Raw genomic sequence first — 20,232 nt, forward strand, 5'->3', positions numbered from 1 at the left:
AGTAAAGTGTGTCATGTGGTCCCTGGTTAGAATCGGGACAGTAGGAATTGAGGCGGTTGCATCTTCCGTATCCTAATTGTGCCAGAACTACTCTGGTTGGCCGGGGAACTCAATTTCTTCAGGTGCAATGAAGGATCACAAGGACCACATTCACCCGGTAGCTATTCAACGCATCTGCTACCGTGTCTTTATGAATGTTGTCTACACCCGCTTGATCTAGAGGTTCTCTTTTGTAGCGCTGGAAATCGTGCTCTAGATCTGTAGATCTATCTTAAGGCTTCTGGGGGTTGGATACCTATTCAGAAGATGATGATTTGGATGGTCTCTGCGATAACAGCCCAGAATGTATTGCTTAGACAGCATGTATTTATGTTTTCGCACTGGTAGGATCTTTGTCTCCTGATGGTCCACACAAGAACTGAGGCGACAGCCCGATGTAGTTCGAAGAGCGGCATTCTGCCAAATTAGAATATTATTCCACTGCATGTCACATAACTGACGAGATCACACTGGCGCTGCATAACTTACCACAAACCGGCCAATGCTTTCTACGTGGCCAACAAAGTTTCTTCGTCAGCACCCAAGTGCTGCCAGCAAGAGACTTGTGAGTGGTCAACAAGGTTTCTTTGTCAGCACCCCAAGTGCTGCCGGCAAATGACTTGAGGACCTTGTTTCTACTTTTGAGTTTGTCGCAAATGGCTGTGACCTGTGTGGAGAATTTGCAAGAACTATCAAATGTGACACCAAGTATTTTGGGACACTTGATGGTCGGAATTGCCACTCCATCGACCATCACTTTCAGCTTCGTACGCACCTCATGCTTGTTGTAGTGAACAGCACACATGAGATATCTTCAGATTTCTTGCAGGAAAATAGGAGACAAGTTCAACCTTTCGTCAATGATGTCATCATTGGTTGGGGAGCCTGATGCCATGATCGTACAATCGTCCGCATATGATAAGATCTCTAAGCCGTCTGGGGTGGGTGGAGGTAGATATAATGGAGGATAGGTAGAGGTTAAACATTGCCAGAGATATTAACCCGCTTTGGGGAACTTCCTGTTTCACTCTACGGTGTTTCGATTTCTTATCCCTAAATTCCCCCAAAAATGGCTTAGCGACCACTCAGATATTTCGCGACCCAGCGTTTCAGGCCTCGAGAACCGTCTTATCACATGCCTTGGGCTGATTCAAGCCACGGCAAATGTGTGCGGTTATGGCATGCAAAGCAGTTGTTGTGCTTCGAAATCCATGCTGATGCTCGTTAAATGGAAATTCTCCAAAGAGGTTCGGGAGAAGTAACCCCTCAAGCGTCTTGGCTACTGCTGAGAGAAGGGACATCGATCTGAACGACTCCCCCTTACTCGGGTCCTTTTCAGGCTTCCGTAGAGGGATCACTCTGCCCATCTTCCACAGTGTTCAAGAGCAGGTTGAGGACAATTTGTAAGGTACTCGACTCCAGATTGATCCAGATTCTTCAGCATCAGTATAGAGATTGCGTCGAGGCCCAATACCTTGGATAACTTGGCGCCGTCGTGGCCCAACACCTTAGAGGACTTTGCGCCACGGATGCCATTTGTAACTTCGCCCACGGTAAATTGTGATGACTGTCCATCGGCTCGGAGACCACGGATACGACGAATGGCTCTCCTCCTAGCCCTTTCACTCCCGTGAAGCTCAATAAATTGATGGTTGAACAACCGGGCGCATCTCTTCGGATCAGTGACAGTTACGTCGCCAAAAGTGACTGAGGTCCCGACATCCCGTCTTCATCGGTTCGAGAGTGACTTAACAGTAGATTATAGCTTGTCTAAACCGATATCTAAGTTACATTGCTTCAAGTGTTCCAGCCACAAATTCTGCTTTGTTCATTTTCAGCTCGCTGATTCTAGGGTTAGTGTAGTCCGTGCAAGGAATCCCATCTGGTACGCACTTGGGGTATTCGACCGGCTGGTATAAAGTGAGCAGCTGCTGCATTAATGATGTCTCAGAATTTCCTCTCGGCAATTAGCACATTTGAGGGTGGTGTCAGTTCATTGAACGGTGCACTCTTTGAAGCCCACCCAATCAGCCTTCTTCTGATGGATAAACATCAGGAGCTCAGAGGTTGTGAAGTCGGGTGGCCGTTCGATGGTAAGAATTATGGGGAAGTGGGCTGATCCCAAAGAAACGACGGATTACGATGACGATTTGTTAACTGTTTGAGTATCTAAAACATGGTAATACCAAACTAATGTAGTCTAGTTTTAAAGAAAAGAAAAGATTTTCAAGCGAGTCAATCTTCTGCGTTCCTTCTCCAATTTTAAACCTAATTTCGACATGTCTTTCACCAATTGATCTTTCTCTCGGAGTTTTGGTTGTCCCGGTTTGCTTACACCAAAGTGCTTCTCTAGTCATTCTCACATAACTCATATAACTTATATTTTTCTTCGGAATTTGTCGAAACAAAAGTTCGACTTGAACGAACTGAGTGCCTTTTTTACTTGTTTTAGATTTTAAGGTCAATATTAAGCTGCTTATTTGAAAATTTTTTTTAAGTTGCATATGTTTGCTATTATCACAATTATTAACTTCATCTCACTCGAAATGCATCCAAGGTGACTATAGATATTTAAAGTTTAACTTGCAAATACTTAGTGTCATTTTGCTTGTCTATTTATTTTTTATACCCTCCACCATAGGGTGGGGGTATACTAATTTCGTCATTCTGTTTGTAACACCTCGAAATATGCGCCTGAGACCCCATAAAGTATATAAACTTTTGGTCATGTCATTTTAAGTCGATCTAGCCATGTCCGTCCGTCTGTCTGTCGAAAGCACGCTAACTATCGAAGGAGTAAAGCTAGCCGCTTGAAACTTTGCACAAATACTTTTCATTAGTGTAGGTCAGTTGGGATTGTAAATGGGCCAAATCGGTCCATGTTTTGATATAGCTGCCATATAAACCGATCTTGGACCTTAACTTCTTAACAAATTGCACATTTGACCATAAAAATTCCAGTGAGGAACAGGGGAAAACTTCTCACTTATCAATGAGTGTTCTCTGATTCAAGTTTAAGCTCGATGAGAAAAGGCCTCAGCTTAATAACCGAGTCCGAAGACATGTCAGGATTTCAACCAAGGCATTCAGCGTCATAAGCGGACATGCTAACCCTTGCACCACGGTGGCCTCATATAAACCGATCTCTTTATTTAACTTTCTTAGCCCGTAGAAGGCTTATTGTTATATTGATATTTGCTTTCTTTAAAATAATTCCTTAATTTTCTAGGCTAATTTCTAAAAATCTTTAGCAGAAGCCTTAGATGTGGTTATCTTCACGGCCGAACTTTGTTCGTTTTTACTAGATTTTGTATTCACTATATATATACCTAATATCCTAATACCACATCACTACAACTTGAACTTCAGAAATTGATATCTTCAAATTAATTAGAAAATTAGAACGATACCTTTAGTAGTTTTAGTTTTATGATATTTTATATCTGAATTTTATTTTTCACGATTTTTTTGCAAATCAGACCATAAATGCTTTTTTGACAGCCCGAACAAAATTTTGTAGGGCCGAGGTGACCAACTTTGAAAGCCCACCAATGCGCCCCTGGGAGAACACCTTAGCAAACAAATTTCATGAAGATATCTCTATTTGTTCCAAAATGGCAGACTCTTATTTTTTCCATCCCATTGTGCAACTGCTCAATTTTTGTTCCTAGCATTATTTAAAGCCTGTATTTTAATTACCAAATTTAGTAGTTTCAAATGAAATATTTTATAAACCTGGTAACGTTGGTTGGACATTAAGAAATTGATTTTTGATTTTGTTTTCGTTATATTTTCACCTATATTAATTTCAATACGATATAAACAAAAATATTTTAATAGTTCTTTCTGAAATGTGTGCACTCTACCTTTTTTAACACCCTTATAAATAGAACATTAATTTTATACCCTTCATATTTGATACATGCTAATTTTAGTGATGATAGGATAACAACTGCCACCTTAGCTACAAAAAAATAAAAAGGCATTGAGCTCGGCCGAACTTTGGATACCCCCCAACTTGGGTATATATGTAACCCACCTTTCATCATAATCCGGTGAAAACGCATTATTTGTGCCACCATAGCAGCTATATCGAAATATGATCCGATTTGGACCAAATACGGTACGGACATTGACTGGTCTAATAAATACAAGTCACTGTTCAATTTTGGTTCAATATTGGTCTTTTTAACAGCTATCTCCAAATAAAGACCGATCTAGGGTCATATAGAGAACATGGATGTCGAAAAACCTAACATAAGCCAATGTGTAAATTTTCAGCGAGATCGGACAATAAATACGCCTAGTATGGGCCCAAGAACTAAAATCGAGAGATTGGTCTATATGGCAGTTATATGCAAATCTGGACTGATCCAATAAGCCAAATTGTACAAGGGAGTCGAGGGGCCTAGCGTAACTTACTATCTCAAATTTCATCGAAATCGGACAATAAATGCGCCTGTCATGGGCGCAAGACCTTAAATCGAAAGATCGGTCAATATGGCAGATATATCTAAATCTTGATCAATCTGGACTATATTGAATAAAGATATTGAAAGGCTTAACACAACTCATTATCCCAAATTTCAGCGAAATCGGATAATAAATGTGGCTTTAATGGGCCCAAGACCTTTAATCGACAGATTTGTCTATATGGCAGCTATATCCAAATCCGGGCCGTATTGAACAAGGATTTCGAAAGGTCTAACACAACTAACTGTACCAAATTTCAGCGAAATCGGATAATTAATGTGGCTTTAATGGGTCTAAGACCTTAAATCAGCATATCGAACTAAAGGGGGGCTATATCAAGATATAGTCCTATATAGCCCATTTTCAAACTTAACCTGGCTATGAACAAAAAAAGAATCTGTACAAAGTTTCTGCTCAATATCTCTATTTTTAAAGACTGTAGCGTTATTTCAACAGAAAGACGGACGGACGGACAGAGGAGTAGAGGGACAAGATCGTCTTAAATTTTTACGAAGCTCAAAATATAAAGTATGATTTTTTTTAGATATTATCTTTTTGGCAACACTGGTTTAAACAGCTTACGCAGCTTAATTTAACCATGAATCGTCTTATAAACGAACAACGACTGCAAATTATTGAATTTTTTTATCAAAATGTGTGCTCCGTTAAGAAAATTCATCGCACTCTTCTTTCATTCCATCGACGAAGCTCATTTTTGGCTTAATGGGAACGTATGGCTTAATGGGCATGGAGGCCACCGTAGCGCAGAGATTAGCATGTCCGCCTATGACGCTGAACGCCTGGGTTCGAATCCTGGCGAGACCATCAGAAACAATTTTCAGCGGTGGTTTTCCCCTCCTAATGCTGGCAACATTTGTGAGGTACTATGCCATATACAATAAAACTTCTCTCCAAAGAGGTGTCGCACTGCGGCACGCCGTTCGGACTCGGCTATAAAAAGAAGGTCCCATATCATTGAGCTTAAAAACTTGAATCGGACTGCACTCATTGATATTTGAGAAGTTTGCCCCTGCTCCTTAGTGGAATGTTCATGGGCAAAATTTTATTTGGGCCATAAATAAGCAGAGTTGTCGATTTTAGAGTGAAGATCAGCCAGAAGCATTGTAAGAGCTAACAAAGCATCCAGCAAAAGTCACAGTTTGGTGCGATTTATGGGATGGTGGCATCATTGGACCGTACTTCTTCAAAGATAATACGAATCGTAACGTAAATGTGAATGGTGAGCGTAGTCGTGAGATGATATCCAACTTTTTTCGCCCAAAATGCAAGAGCTTGGCTTGCATGACATGTGGTTTCCACAAGACGATGACACATGCCACATAGCACGCCTAAAAATTGACTTATTCAGAGGCGAATGGACCGTATTAACGATTCAAATAAAGATTTCACGCAGTTTTCTTAATTTTATGTGTTTTCTTTTAAACTTGCCTATAGCTCTAAAAAAATCACCCTTTTTTCTTGATCGTCTGGAAATTTTGAGTCGATCTAGCCATGTCCGTCCGTCCTTCTGTCGAAATCACGAAAGCGGTCGAACGCGTAAACTAGCCGCCTGATATTTTCCACAGAAACTTAATCATGATATCGGTCGTTGGGAATAGCAAATGGGCCATATCGGTTTAGATTTAAATATAGATCCCATATAAACCCATCTCCCGATTTGATTTTTGAGCCCCTGAAAGGTACAATTTTTGTCTGATTTGGCTGATATGTTGCATGCGGTGTTCTGTTATGACTTTCAACAACTGTGCCTAATACGGTTCAAATCGGTCTATACCCTGATATAGCTCCATGTAAACCGATCTCCCGATTTGACTTCTTGAGCCCCTACAAGCCGCAATTTTTGTCCGATTTGGCTACAATTTTGCATGTAGTGTTCTTTTATGACTTCCAACAACTGTGCCAAGTACTGTTGAAATCGGTTTATATCCTGATATAGCTCTCATATAAACCCATCTCCCGATTTGATTTCTTGAGCCCCTGAAAGCTGCAATTTTTGGCTGATATGTTGCACGAACTACTCTGTTATGACTTTCAACAACTGTGTCTAGTACGGTTCAAATCGGTCTATACCCTAATATAGCTTCCATATAAACCGATCTCCCGATTTGACTTCTTGAGCCCTTACAAGCCGCAATTTTTGTCCGATTTGGCTACAATTTTGCATGTAGTGTTCTTTTATGACTTCCAACAACTGTGCCAAGTACTGTTGAAATCGGTTTATATCCTGATATAGCTCTCATATAAACCCATCTCCCGATTTGATTTCTTGAGCCCCTGAAAGCTGCAGTTTTTGGCCGATATGTTGCACGAACTACTCTGTTATGACTTTCAACAACTGTGTCTAGTACGGTTCAAATCGGTCTATACCCTAATATAGCTTCCATATAAACCGATCTCCCGATTTGACTTCTTGAGCCCTTACAAGCCGCAATTTTTGTCCGATTTGGCTAAAATTTTGCATGTAGTGTTCTGTGATGACTTTCAACAACTGTGGTAAGTACGATTTAAATCGGTTTATAGCCGGATATAACTCCCATATAAACCGATCTCCCGATTTGACTTTTTGAGCCCCAGGAGTCCGATTTGGCTGAAATTTTGCATGCGGTGTTCTGTTACGACTTTCAATAACTGTACAAAATACGGTTCAAATCAGTTTATAACCTGATATTACTCCCATGTAAACCGGGTTTCGATCATCCTTGTTCGCTTCCTAGAAGCTTAAATTTTTTCTGTTTTGACACAATTTTTTTTTTTAAGTTTCTTGCCAAAGCTCATTAAATTTTACATTTTTTTTTTGTATTTTTTCGAGACGAGCTAAATGATCGAAATTTGGAAATGAAAATGAAAGCCAAAGATAGCAACACACCAACCACTATGGGACACGTATCGTCTTTGTTTAGAAGACTTTTCAACCATATTAGGTGTGATGGCTTCAAGAGCCGTGAGTTGGTATGTTGTATTTGAATTGTATTAATTGCGAAAACGCATCTACGATACGATTACCACGTTAACTACGCTCGACAACACTGTCTATTAGCTTATTTTTTCCCAATGCATGTGTTTTTGTGTAATGACAGACTTTTTTTCTGTGGCAATTACACTCTTCGGTAGTACAAATGGTTCTGTGCATCTGTTGGAAGTTGTATTGATGGCTTCGAAGGCTAGACAACTGCAACGGCTCTCGCTGTTGCTCCGTGTGCCCAGGATTTTTAACCAAAGGAAATCTTTCGTTAAAAATTTGCTTATCTTTGCCCCGAATCTTTAAAATTAGGCCAAAATTTTGATTTTTTCTTTTTTTGTCCTTCCTTACTAGTCTTATATACGATGTGTTCCTTTTATATTATCAGAAAAAAGACGCATACTCGTGTACCATTACTTAGTGTAGGGTAGAACTATAAGCAATACGAAAAGAACAGTCAAATCATTTTACCGCACAACACATAAAATGTTTAATGAACGGATAATAAATTCGATAAAAAGATAACTATCAACTCAGTTTAATTTGTTGCCTTGTATTTATTAAAAAGGCCCGTTTTTCTAATCTACATTTCAAATGCACAAAGCGTAAGGTGCGATAAACAATGCAAGGCACTCAAAGCTTATTTTGTTTGTGAATTCTTTGCCAGAATATACGCAGCTTTGGGCTGAAAGATGGCTCAAATAAAACCTCTCAGTGCAGAACTTCAGAAGATCGCTTGTGATGAGTTGGAAGAGATACCTTCAAGAATACCAGAAGATTTGGCAACACTTAAATTATGGATACAACAACAACCACATTTACAGGCACGCACTGATGATCAATTCCTGATACAATTCTTAAGAGGCTGTAAATACAGTTTGGAAAAAGCCAAGGCGAAAATCGACCATTTTCATGCCATGAAGACAAAATATCCACAGTTTTTTTCACCCACAAACGTTGATGATGTGATATTTCGTGAATGCCATAATCTTGGGTAAGTCTAGACGCTCATGAAAATACAGTAACTGATAATGAGAAATTGTTCTATAGTCCATATTTAATCGAACGATAATGGCACTATCTAAGGAAGCGTTATTTGTGAAGGAAAAAGATTTTAAAATATGTGATTGTTAATCGCCATGAATTTTTGCTAGACTTTCGAGGAAATGATCTAATAAAAAACAAGTATAAAAGTAATAAGTTCGGCAGTGCCGAACTTTGGATTCCCACCACCATGGGGTCTGTGTCAAGTTTCAGCTCAATTAATCAATTTTTAAGGCTGTAAGTGCGATTACAACTGACGGAAATACAGATAAATGAACGGACAGATACACTAACATCGTTAAATCGCCTTAGAATTTTACTACGATCAGAAATACTAAGCAGATATATATTTGGATATGTTGCAAACGAAATGACAAAATGAATATAAACCCTGTCCTATTGTGGTGGGTATAATAAAAACAAGTAAAAAAGGCAATAAGTTCGGCCGAGCACAACTTTGGATACCCATCACCTCGGATATTAACAACTTTTGTATAATATGGTGAATAATGGATCATTTATGAACCTTTTTATGAAAAAATTAACCTTTTATGGGCCTTAGAACTTACATCGGGAGATCGGTATATGATATGACTGTTATATCCAAAACAAGACCGATCTGAACCATATAGAACCGGATGTCGAAGAGCTTACCAGGACTCATTGTGACAAATTTCAAAGAAATGGGACAATTATTGCGCATTTTATAGGACCTAGGGAGATCGGATCTGGATCATATTAAACGCGACTGTCGAAGAGCCTTACACTGTCCACTGAGTCAAATTTCATCGAAATCTAGTTATATACATGCTTTTATGATACCAAGAACTTTAATCGGGAGATCGGTATGTATGGCAACTATATCCAAATATACCTCGATCTTCACCATACATGGTACGAATGTCGAAGGGCCTAACAGAAATCAATGTGCTAAGTTGCAGCAAAATCGGTTAATAAAAACACCTTTTATGAGCCTAAAACCTCAAATCGGGATATCGGTGTATATGGCAGCTTCTTCCAAATCTGAACCCCTGTGGGCCGTATTGAACAGGAATGTCGAGGAGCCTAATACAACTCGTTAAAAATTTCAAGCGAAATCGGACAAGACCTTAAATCGAGAGATCGGTCTATATGGCAGCTTCGAAATCGAAATCTTTACCGATCGGAGCTGTGTTGAACAAGGAAGTCGGTGGGCCTAACTCAACTTACTGGGCCTAAGACCTCAAATCGGCAGATCGGTATATATGGGGTCTAGGTGAAGATATAGTCCGATATAACCTATCTTCGAACTAAACCTGTCCATCGACAAAAAAGAATTTGTGCAAAGTTTCAGCTCAATATCTCTTTTTTTGAAGACTGTAGCGTGATTTCAACAGACAAACGGATAGACGGACGGACATGGATAGATCGTCTTAGGTTTTTGCAACGATCTGGAATATATATGATTTTTAGGGTCAAAAATGGATTTTTCGAAGTAGTGCAAACGCAATAATAAAATTAATATACCCCCATCCTTCGGTGGTGGGCGGAGTCTTATACCTCTTTATAGGCAAACAAAGGATAATAGATAAGAACTGTAGGTCATAAGAGACGTCAGTGTGCAAAAGTTCAGTCAAATCAGATAACAACTGCGAGCTCTAAGGGCTTAAGAAGTCTAATCGGGAGATCGGTTTATATGGCAGCTTTATCATTTTATGGACTGATTTAAACCATATTTAACACAGTTGTTGAAAGTCGTAAGAAAATAATTCATGTTAAATTTCAGCCAAACCGGATAAGAATTGCACCCTTTAGAAGCTCAAGAAGTCAAGACCCAAGATCGGTTCATTATATGGCAGCTATGTCAAAACCTGGTCCGATTCGGCCCACTTACAATCCCAACTTACCTACACTAATAAGAAGATTTTGTGCGCCTAGCTTTACTCCTTCGAATGTTACCATGCTTTCGACAGACAGACGGACGAATCAACTTAAAATATCATGACGATCTAAAATTTATATACTTTATGGGCTCTTAGACGAATATTTCGAGGTATTACAAACGGAATGACGAAACTAGTATACCCCCATCCTATGGCGGACGGTATAAAAATGGAAGTAGATTAGGTAAGGTTCGGTTGAAAAGAGGGCGCAGAAATTAATCCGCCCCATGCCTCTATGGACATACACCTAAGCCAGTAATCGGGCGCTCTAAAAACTATAAAGCAAACTCTAAAAAGAAAATTTAAAGTTAAGAATTCCATGGAAGTAAATCTGTCACTTTTGAACAGACGGAGACAGACTGACGTCACTGATAAAGACGTCACTGATAAAAGCAGTTCTGATCCAAAAATAAACAAGCAAAAGCATGCTAAGTTCGGCCGGGCCGAATCTTAAATACACTCCACCATGAATCGCTTATGGCGAGTTCTTTTCCCGAAGTAAAATAGGGAGATATGTTTATATGGGAGCTGTATCAGGCTATAGACCCATTCAGACCATATTTTACACGTATGTTGAGAAGCCGTCATGGGAGAAGCCGTCATACAAAATTTCAGCCAAATCGGATGATAATTACGCCCTGTAGAGGCTCAAGAAGTCAAGATCCCAAATCAGTTTATATGGCAGCTATATCAGGTTATGGTCCGATTTTAACTATACTAAGCACAGTTGTTGAAAATCATTACGAAACACTTCATGCAAAGTTTCAGCCAAAACGAATGAGAACTGCGTCCTCATAGCTGCCATATAAACCTATTTTGGATCTTGACGTCTTGAGCCACTAGTCAAGAAGTCAAGATCCAAGATCTGTTTATATGGCAGCTATACCAAAACATGGACCGATATGGCCCATTTACAATCCCAACCGACCTACGCTTATAAGAAGTTTTTGTGCAAAATTTCTGCTAGCTTTTCTCCTTCGAAAAGTAAGCGTGCTTTCGACAGACAGACAGACGGACGGACGGGCATGGCTAGATCGACTTAAAATGTAATGTCGATCAAGAATATATATACTTTATGGGGTCTTAAATGAATATTTATAGAAGTTACAAACAGTTATAGAAGTTACAAACCTCCTTCCTATGGTGGAGGGTATAAAAAGCCAAGTCCAAAAAACATAGGAGTATATCTATGTATGCCGCTCAACAAAACTTGATGTCTCATTCATCTGATGGCTTTGGCTTCATATGACACTCATCTGAGTGGTGTTAAATTTCAAACAACACAAGATGACCATCGACCATATTAAAAGTAACATCCACTGAACGGTTACTAAAACGTTCGCGCATCTCTCACTCTATTGTATATGTGCGTGTGTTTCTAGCTGACTTTGTTTTTATGCCGCATGGGATACAGACAATTGTTTTAGCCAAAGTGACTTTTGAGTGAAAAATTTGTGGGTGTCATGCAGTTCTTTGTTGGGAATACACTACACTCACATTAGGATTGATCTAAATTTTTTTGTTTTTGTTTAAATTGTACTAAGCAACACTTTTTCTTTCCAGAATAGATTAAGGTTTATATATTAGCAATAAATCACCAAAATTATAAAAAATTAATTGAGAATAGACGAAAATGTGGGTTTTAACCGACAGCGTTGCACAAAATTGAAATTGGTATAATAAATAAAAGAAAATCTAATGATCGGTTTATATAGCAGCTACATCAGTTTTTGAACCGATTTTAACCATAATTGTAGAAAGTAAAACAAAAACACCTCATGCCAAATCTCACCCCTATCGGATAAGAATTACGCTCTCTAGGGTCTCACGAAATAAAATCGGGAAGTGGGTACTCTAAACAAAAATAATAAAAAAAATTAATTTACAATTTTTGTTTTACTTTTAGAGTTCTTACTCCCCTGCCTATACCGCTCAACGACAATGGACCACGAATTTTGTTCTATCGCTTTAACTACCCGACAAATAAATTTAGTTTGGAAGAAATATTTCTGCCCATAAATGCAATGCACGAAGTTCTAATGATCAGCGATGCCTATGCTGGTATTCATGGAATAACTTATTTGGTAGATTTGGGTAAAGCCACAGCTAGTCATTTCCTGCATATGAGTCCAGGAGCAATAAAAAGGATTATGAATTTTTATGAAAAATCCAGGCCATTAAGAATAAGAGGGATATGCTATATAAACGCTTCTTCGGTGGCAGAACAATTTTTTAAAGCTGTATTATCATGCCTCTCAGAGAAATTACGTGAAAGGGTAAGTAATTCTCAAAAAAGAAAACATAACACAATTTTCAGTACCTTTTTTATCTTTAGGTTGCCATATGCGGCAAAGACATCAGCAAAATATACTCTCATATCCCTCAAAAATATTTGCCACAAGATTATGGAGGCTCAAATGGATGTTTGCAACAATTAACTGCGGATTACAATAAAGTATGGGACGAACATCGGTTGTATTTCAAGCAAAATTCTGAATTTGGCACTAATGAGAGTCTACGTCCCGGTAAACCCTTAGATTTTGATGATGTGCTTGGGATTGGCGGTTCGTTTAGGAAATTAAATGTCGATTGAAAGAAAACAAAGAAGAAAAAAACTCTATAGTAAATAAAAGAGATTGTTAAGTAAATCAATCTTGAAAGCAGGCAGCTTTGCCGATAAATTAAAAAAAATCGAATTTACAGCAAAAAGAAAAGAAAGAAAGATGCACATAATGAAATCTTAGACCGACGAAACACTATATACGTGCATTACGCCATTGTTTCCTTCACGGGAAAGAAAATAAAGGAAATTAAGAAAATGCAAACGACGCAAACAGCATGCCATTGAGAGCAGAATGCTGCTTGCGGCATGTTCTTAAATAACTCTCATGTATCTGTATTCCCAAGCGCCACTAATCAGTCTATGTGCGAACTTCAAATACTTTATCTACATATAATTTATCTATGGGTGTTCATACCCTTCATCACAACTGTGTAACAGGATACTGTAGATTAGGTTAGGTTGAAAAGAGGATGCGGATATTATTCCACCCCATGCCACTATGGACATACACCTAAGTCAGTAATGGGCTTGTTGTGCGCTCTAAAAGTAACCTCGAAAAAGAACATTTTTATGTTAGGAACTCCAAAATCCTTTAGTGCGTTCCATCCCACGCCCCTATATTGGCTCATGTCTGGTATTGTGTCCCCACCTTAGTACCGGTGTCTCCACGTCTCATCATCATCATCTTCCCCACATGCCCTACATATGCTATCACTTGCCGCACCGATTCTGCATAAGTCAGCTCGTAGCCCCATGTGTCCCGTTACGATACCAATAGCTACACTTACTTCTTTTCAGTATTACTTCTTACTTTTACTAGCTAGCCCCATAGGATTTTCGCTGTTCTACCGACTGCTTCGCTGTTCCATAGTGTGGGTTCGTCGCCCAAGTCCTTAAATCGGACTGCGTCGACCCGAAAGGCTTCAGGTTAACCAAGTTTATTGACGGCAGTTCTCTGGTATTCACTGCCAATTTGTCTGTCCTTTCCTTCCCCCTTACTCCGTCATGGCCCGGCACCCAAACGATGGGGATTGTGCCAACCTTCTCCTTCTTACAATGCAAGACTGTTCGTGATCTTACCTACCTGGTTGTTATTGCCCTTATGGCAATATTACTGACCGTAAAGAAGTTCACACTTGACTTCCTTGCGCCAGTACCACACCAACTCAAGCATTAAGTGATCGCCCGGATCTCCGCCTGTAAGACCATATTATGGGCAGGCAGTTTAAAACAGATCTCAGTCCCTGGGTTCTGTAAATGTAAACCCCAGGCCCACTCTTTCCTCTAGCTTGATCCATCCATGTAACATAATCTTCCAGACGGCGATACTAGGGTTCCGTCACTCCAAGACTGTGCCGCTGGCAGCAATGCCTCACGCTCGTCCTCAGGGTTCATCCCAGTTATCCGATCGGAAACCTCTTCCCTTCCTTCGCTGTTTCCTATCGTCGCCTCGATTATACTACGATGGTATGAGCTGCTCCCATCCTCAATCCATTATCCCATTGCCTTAAGTCTCATAACCGGAGTGCCTGCCTCACATTTAATCTGAATGTCAATGGGTCAGATATCTAGAATAGTTTCCAGTGCCCTAGTGAGCGTGGTCCTCATCGCTCCGCCTATGCCAAGGCAACATATTCTCTGAATCTGCTGTATGGTCCTTATGTTTAAATTTTTCTCCATAGCAGTCCATGAAACTACTCAGGCGTAAGTAAATATTGGTCTAATCACGCTCCTATAGACTCAGTGGACTATCCTTGGATCAGGCCCCATTTCGAGCCTATAGCCCGTATACAAAGTGCCCAACATCTGCGAGCCTTCTCAGTACGCTCCTGAATGTGACACTTCCAATTCAGTTTTCAATCCAAGATCACTCCTAAGTATTTGACCTTGTCAGATTTCGAAATCGTTTTATTGAGAAAACGTGGTGCGTTAAATTGGCCCACCTTCGTCTTCCTCGTGAACAGGCATATTTCAGTCCTCTCTGGTTTAACATTGGGACCCGTGGGTCTAGCCCAGTCATATGTCATATGCAAGACCCTTTCGTCCCTTCTGCATAGCTGGTTCTGATCCTTACCTCTAAGAAGTATTATAACATCATCTGCATAGCAGACTGGTTCAAATCCCTTCTCATTCAGCATCCGTAATAGGTCATTTATGGTGGTCATCCCTAGGAGTGGCGATAAAATTCTTCCTATGGCGTTCCCTGTACCACTTTCTTCCTTATATTTATGTCGTGTTCCTTAGCATATGGTTTCTCCAGACTCTAAGGACCAGGTCCACCCGTTACTGGTCTAAGGATTGTAGCAATGTGTTGGTCCGCACATTGTTAAACGCCCCCTCGATGTCAATGCAAACTGCCAATGTGTACGTCTTGGCATCGAAAGATTCTTCTATAGCGCAGTCTCCACCGACCTTCCCTTGATATAGGCATGATGTTTGGATTTGAGCAGTTTGCTGGATGTCCTACTCTTTATCATGGTATCCACAACGTAAGGCTTATAGGTCTGTAGGCCTATTGTAACTTTGTTCACTTGATTGCAACATAAGGTATAGCCATATACTCATAAATATATATCCACCTTTCCATACACTTTGCGGTTTACGGTTTTCATCATGGGATTGAGACAACCTTAGCCATTAGTGGGAACAACACATATTCAATATTTCTTAAACATTTGACCGTCACAATTTGTCAATCGCTCAAAATAAAGCTCGTGTCGATTAGTCGAAAGAAATGCTCCGAAAATACTATCGCGGTGCTTCGAAACACGTCTATGACATCGTGACAGGTGATGAATCGTCGTGAAAGTAAGCGGCAGTCGACAATTTGTCAATCGCTCAAAATAAGGCTCGTGTCGATTAGTCGAAAGAAATGCTCCGAAAATACTATCGCGGTGCTTCGAAACACGTCTATGACATCGTGACAAGTGATGAATCGTCGTGAAAGTAAGCGGCAGTCGACTGTTTGGATGTTTCAAGATGAGACAAATCCAACAAAAGTTGGAAGCGCTTCCAAGAATATAATCGCCCGTTTTTTCTGAAAAATTGAACATCTCGCAATCGTACCACTAGAAATACGCAGAACAGTCAATTCCGAGAGGTACACAATCATTTGTGTAGCAGTTGTCTTCCATGAGGTCAGGATCACTCTTCACCACGACAATATGACCTCTCACACATCGGTTCAAACAACTACATTTTTGAGCACTCAAAAAATCGATTTGATGAGTCAACCGCCGTATAGTCCTGTCTTGGCACCGAGAGACTTCTCTTTATTTCCGTACGCAAAAATTAAAATGAGAGGTCAACGTTTTTGGACACCAGAATGCATGTTTTGGAGACACTGCAATCATAGTGGCAAAAGTACTTCGACAATTGGTTCAAATGCATGCAAAAGTGTATAGGTCTTCATAGGAAATATTTTGAAAAACAATAAAGCGATTTTCGATTCTTATTATTTGTTTTTGTTCTCTAATCCCGAAATATAAAAGGCAACCCTCGTATACTGATCTCCTGATTCAAAGCCTATTGTCTTATCCCAAAACAACCGATCTCCCGATTAAACTTTTTGAACTTCTAGATGGCGATTTGGCTAAAATTTTGCACAAAGACTTATCCTATGACCTTCAATATATGTGTTGAGTATGGCCAGAATCAGTCTAAAACCTGATGTAGCTCCCATATAAACCGATCTCCCGATTATACTTCTTGAGCCTCTAGAGAGCGAAATTTTTGTCTGATTTTGCTCAATATGATCTGAGTCGATTCATTACCTGATATAGCTCTCATATAAACCGATCTTCCGATTTTATTTCTTGAACCCCTATAAGGAGCAATTCGTATCCTATTTGGCTGAAATTTTGCACAAATGGCTTTTACTAAAGTCTTTCACATCTAAACCAAGTATGACCCTAATCGGTCTATAACCTGATATAGCTAAAATAGCATGGCAATTCCTTTCCATTATCCTTTGTTTGCCTATAAAGAGATATCGGTCAAAGAACTTGACAAATGCGATCCATGGTGCAGGATATATAAGATCCGAGTCGGTCAAACTTGACACGCTTTTACTGGTTCATATTAGGTTCGGTTGAAAAGTGATCGGCTTGTTGTGCGTTCGTATTAAAATGTTTAGTTTAGAAATAATTGTCATAAATATCTTAAGATTTTTCATTTTTCTAAAATTCATATTTTCCACACAATTTTAAATATAATTACATTTCAATGAAACTTACCTGTATAATAATTTTGTAATTTTGTTGCTTGATGATTATAAGAAATTATAACAAAAGGATTTTTCATATCAAATATAACAGTTGACTTAATAGTGCTTTTTATTGCTTAATTTAAAACCCTTTTGCTAATGACGTATTTTCAATTATTTTTGTTTGGTGAAAAACTTCTCTTAGTCAAGTCACTCATCTTGGAAAAAAAAATCAAAACACTGAAGTAAGTAAATCTGAGAAAATAACGTGTTCACCTCACACTCTCACACACTCTTTACATAACAACAACAAATGTAAACAAAAAAATGGATACACACACGGCGAAGCAAAAACGCGAAACCCGCAGACCAATATTATAATTTATTGCTGATTGTTTTCTTAAGATTTCCAATAGATTTTTAACGAATATCCAAATAAATCGATTAATACATAAGTTGCACTACATTTTTCTATTGATTTATTAAATTTTTGAGAAAGTTTTATCTAGTTTTGATCAATTTTCCACTAAAACTTTTACGAGGGCTTTATTTTGCATGCGGACGATTAAAGAACTGCGACGAAACTGAGTTAACTGAGCAGCCAAATGGTGTGCTGTGGTGTGATGTAGTGGGGTGGGTGGTGTGGTTAGAATAGTGGTAATGGCGAAGATAATCATGTTCTCACCTTGCTGTCAATGTAATTAAGAGTGCTATGGTGGTTTATGAATAGTCCTCCTTCCGCAAAAAAACAAAATTATATAAATAAAAAAATCTAGTTTTCCAGGATGTGGGTGTCAAATGAAAGGTAATTAGATATGGGATATGAATCTGCTGTCTTAAATCCTCCAAACTGATATGTAGTTCGACCGAGACAATTTGAAAAACCTAAAATTTAAGTGAATGTATAGTAGAAATCCCAAATATCATATCCAAATGTGGAGAAAATATTGTGGGGCTTGCAAAAAGTTGGATTCGATGGTATTTTTAAGAAAATTATTTAAAATTAGATAACAAATCCGCAAATCAAATAAACAATAACTTGTGTCCAAACTACGCATTTACCATCGAAATCTTGACCAAGATTTATATTATAACAAGTAAAAGCGTGCTAAGTTCCACCGGGCCGAATCTTGGGAACCCACCGTCATGGATTCACCTAGAAATTTATACAAAATAAATGTAGCTGAAGGGCATAATTTTATTCTACATACCAAACTTCTGTCAGACCAGCAAAAATTAAAGCTTCTAAAAACCAAACAAGGATGATGATAGACTGATTTGGACCGTATTTGGCACGATTGTTGATAGTCATAACGGAACACCGCATGCAAAATTTCAGCCGAATCGGACAAAATTTGCGGCTTATAATGACTCAAGAAATCAAATCGGGAGATCGGTTTATATGGGAACTATATCAGGCTATAGGCCGATTTAAACCGTACTTGGCACAGTTGTTAAAAATCTTAACAGAACACTGCATGCACAGTCAAATCGGATAAAAATTGCGACTTGTAAAGTTTCAAGAAGTCTAATCTGGAGATTGGTTTATATGGGAGCTATATCAGACTATAGACCGATTTGGGACGTACTTGGCACAAATTTTAAAAATCTTAACAGACCACTGCACGCAAAATTCCTGCCAGATTATAGACCGATTTGGACCGTACTTGGCACAACTGTTGAAAGTCATAACGGAACACCACATGCGAAATTTCAGCCAAATTGGACAAAAATTACGGTTTGTAAGGGTTCAAGAAGTCAAAGATCGCTTTATATGGGAGCTATATCCAAATTTGAACCGATATGGCCTATTTGCAAGCCCCAACGATCTACTACAGAAGCGCATCGAGCCAGGTATGACCATTTTAAAACTGTTTATTATGCTACCGTAGCGCAGAGGTTAACATGTCCGCCTATGACCCTAAACACCTGGGTTGGAATCCTAGTGAGAACATCAAAAAACAAGCAAAAGCGTGCTAAGTTCGGCCGGGTCGAATCTTGGGAACCGGACCGATTTGGACCGAACTTAGCACAGTTGTTGAGACGTATAACATACAATTACAGCCAAATCGGATAAAAATCGCGGCTGCAGGGCTTAAGAAGGCAAATCGGGAGATCGGTTTATATGGGAGATATTTCAGGTTATAGACCGATTCAGACTGTACTTAGCACAGTTGTTAACGGAACACTATGTGCAAAATTTCAGCCAAATCGGATGAAAATTAAGGCTTCCAGGGGCTCAAGAAATCAAATCGGGAGATCGGTTTATATGGGAACTACATCAGGTTCTTGACCAATTTGGACGGTACTTGGCACAGTTGTTGAAAGTCATAATAAAATTGCGGCTTTTAAGGGCTCAAGAAATCAAATCGGGAGATCGGTTTATATAGGAGCTATATCAGGTTATAGATCGATTGAAACTGTACTTGGCACAGTTATTGGAAGCCATAACCGAACACTATGCGCAAATTTTAGCCAAATCGGATGAAAATTAAGGCTTCCAGGGGCTCAAGAAATCAAATCGGGAGATCGGTTTATATGGGAGCTATATCAGGTTCTTGGGCAATTTGGACCGTACTTGGCACATTTGTTGGAAGTCAAAACAGAACACTATGTGCAAATCGAACAAAAATTGCGGCTTCCGGGGGCTCAAGAAGTCAAGCCTGAACCGATAAGGCCTATTTGCAGTCCCCAACGACCTTCATCAATATTAATTATCTGTGCAAAATTTCAAGAGGCCTAGCTATACGCGTTCGACCGCTATAGTGATTTCGACAGACGGACGGACGGACATGGCTAGTTCGACTCTGAATGTCGAGACTATAAAGAATATATATACTGTATGGGGTCCTAGATCAATATTTCGAGGTGTTACAAACGGAATGACTAGGTTAGTATACCCCCACCCTATTGTGGAGGTTATAAAAGTATATATATTTTTCAGCGGTGGTTATCCCCTTCTAATGCTGGCAACATTTGTGAGGTACTATGCTATGTAAAAACTTCT

At 39.3% G+C, this 20,232-nt stretch overlaps 1 protein-coding gene across 1 annotated transcript; it reads left to right on the top strand.

Moving 5' to 3' along the window:
- Nucleotides 1–8,179: 8,179 nt before the first annotated feature.
- On the top strand, nt 8,180–13,120 carry LOC106085651 (alpha-tocopherol transfer protein-like). The gene is made up of 3 exons (XM_013249974.2): nt 8,180–8,486; nt 12,365–12,734; nt 12,794–13,120. The coding sequence occupies exons 1-3, from the start codon at nt 8,185–8,187 to the stop codon at nt 13,049–13,051; spliced, it is 930 nt and encodes a 309-aa protein (XP_013105428.1). The 5' UTR covers nt 8,180–8,184; the 3' UTR covers nt 13,052–13,120.
- The last annotated feature ends 7,112 nt before the right edge of the window (nt 13,121–20,232 follow it).

This window comes from Stomoxys calcitrans, chromosome 5 (assembly GCF_963082655.1).
Source record: "Stomoxys calcitrans chromosome 5, idStoCalc2.1, whole genome shotgun sequence".
In the NCBI taxonomy this organism is placed as follows: Eukaryota; Metazoa; Arthropoda; class Insecta; order Diptera; family Muscidae; genus Stomoxys; species Stomoxys calcitrans.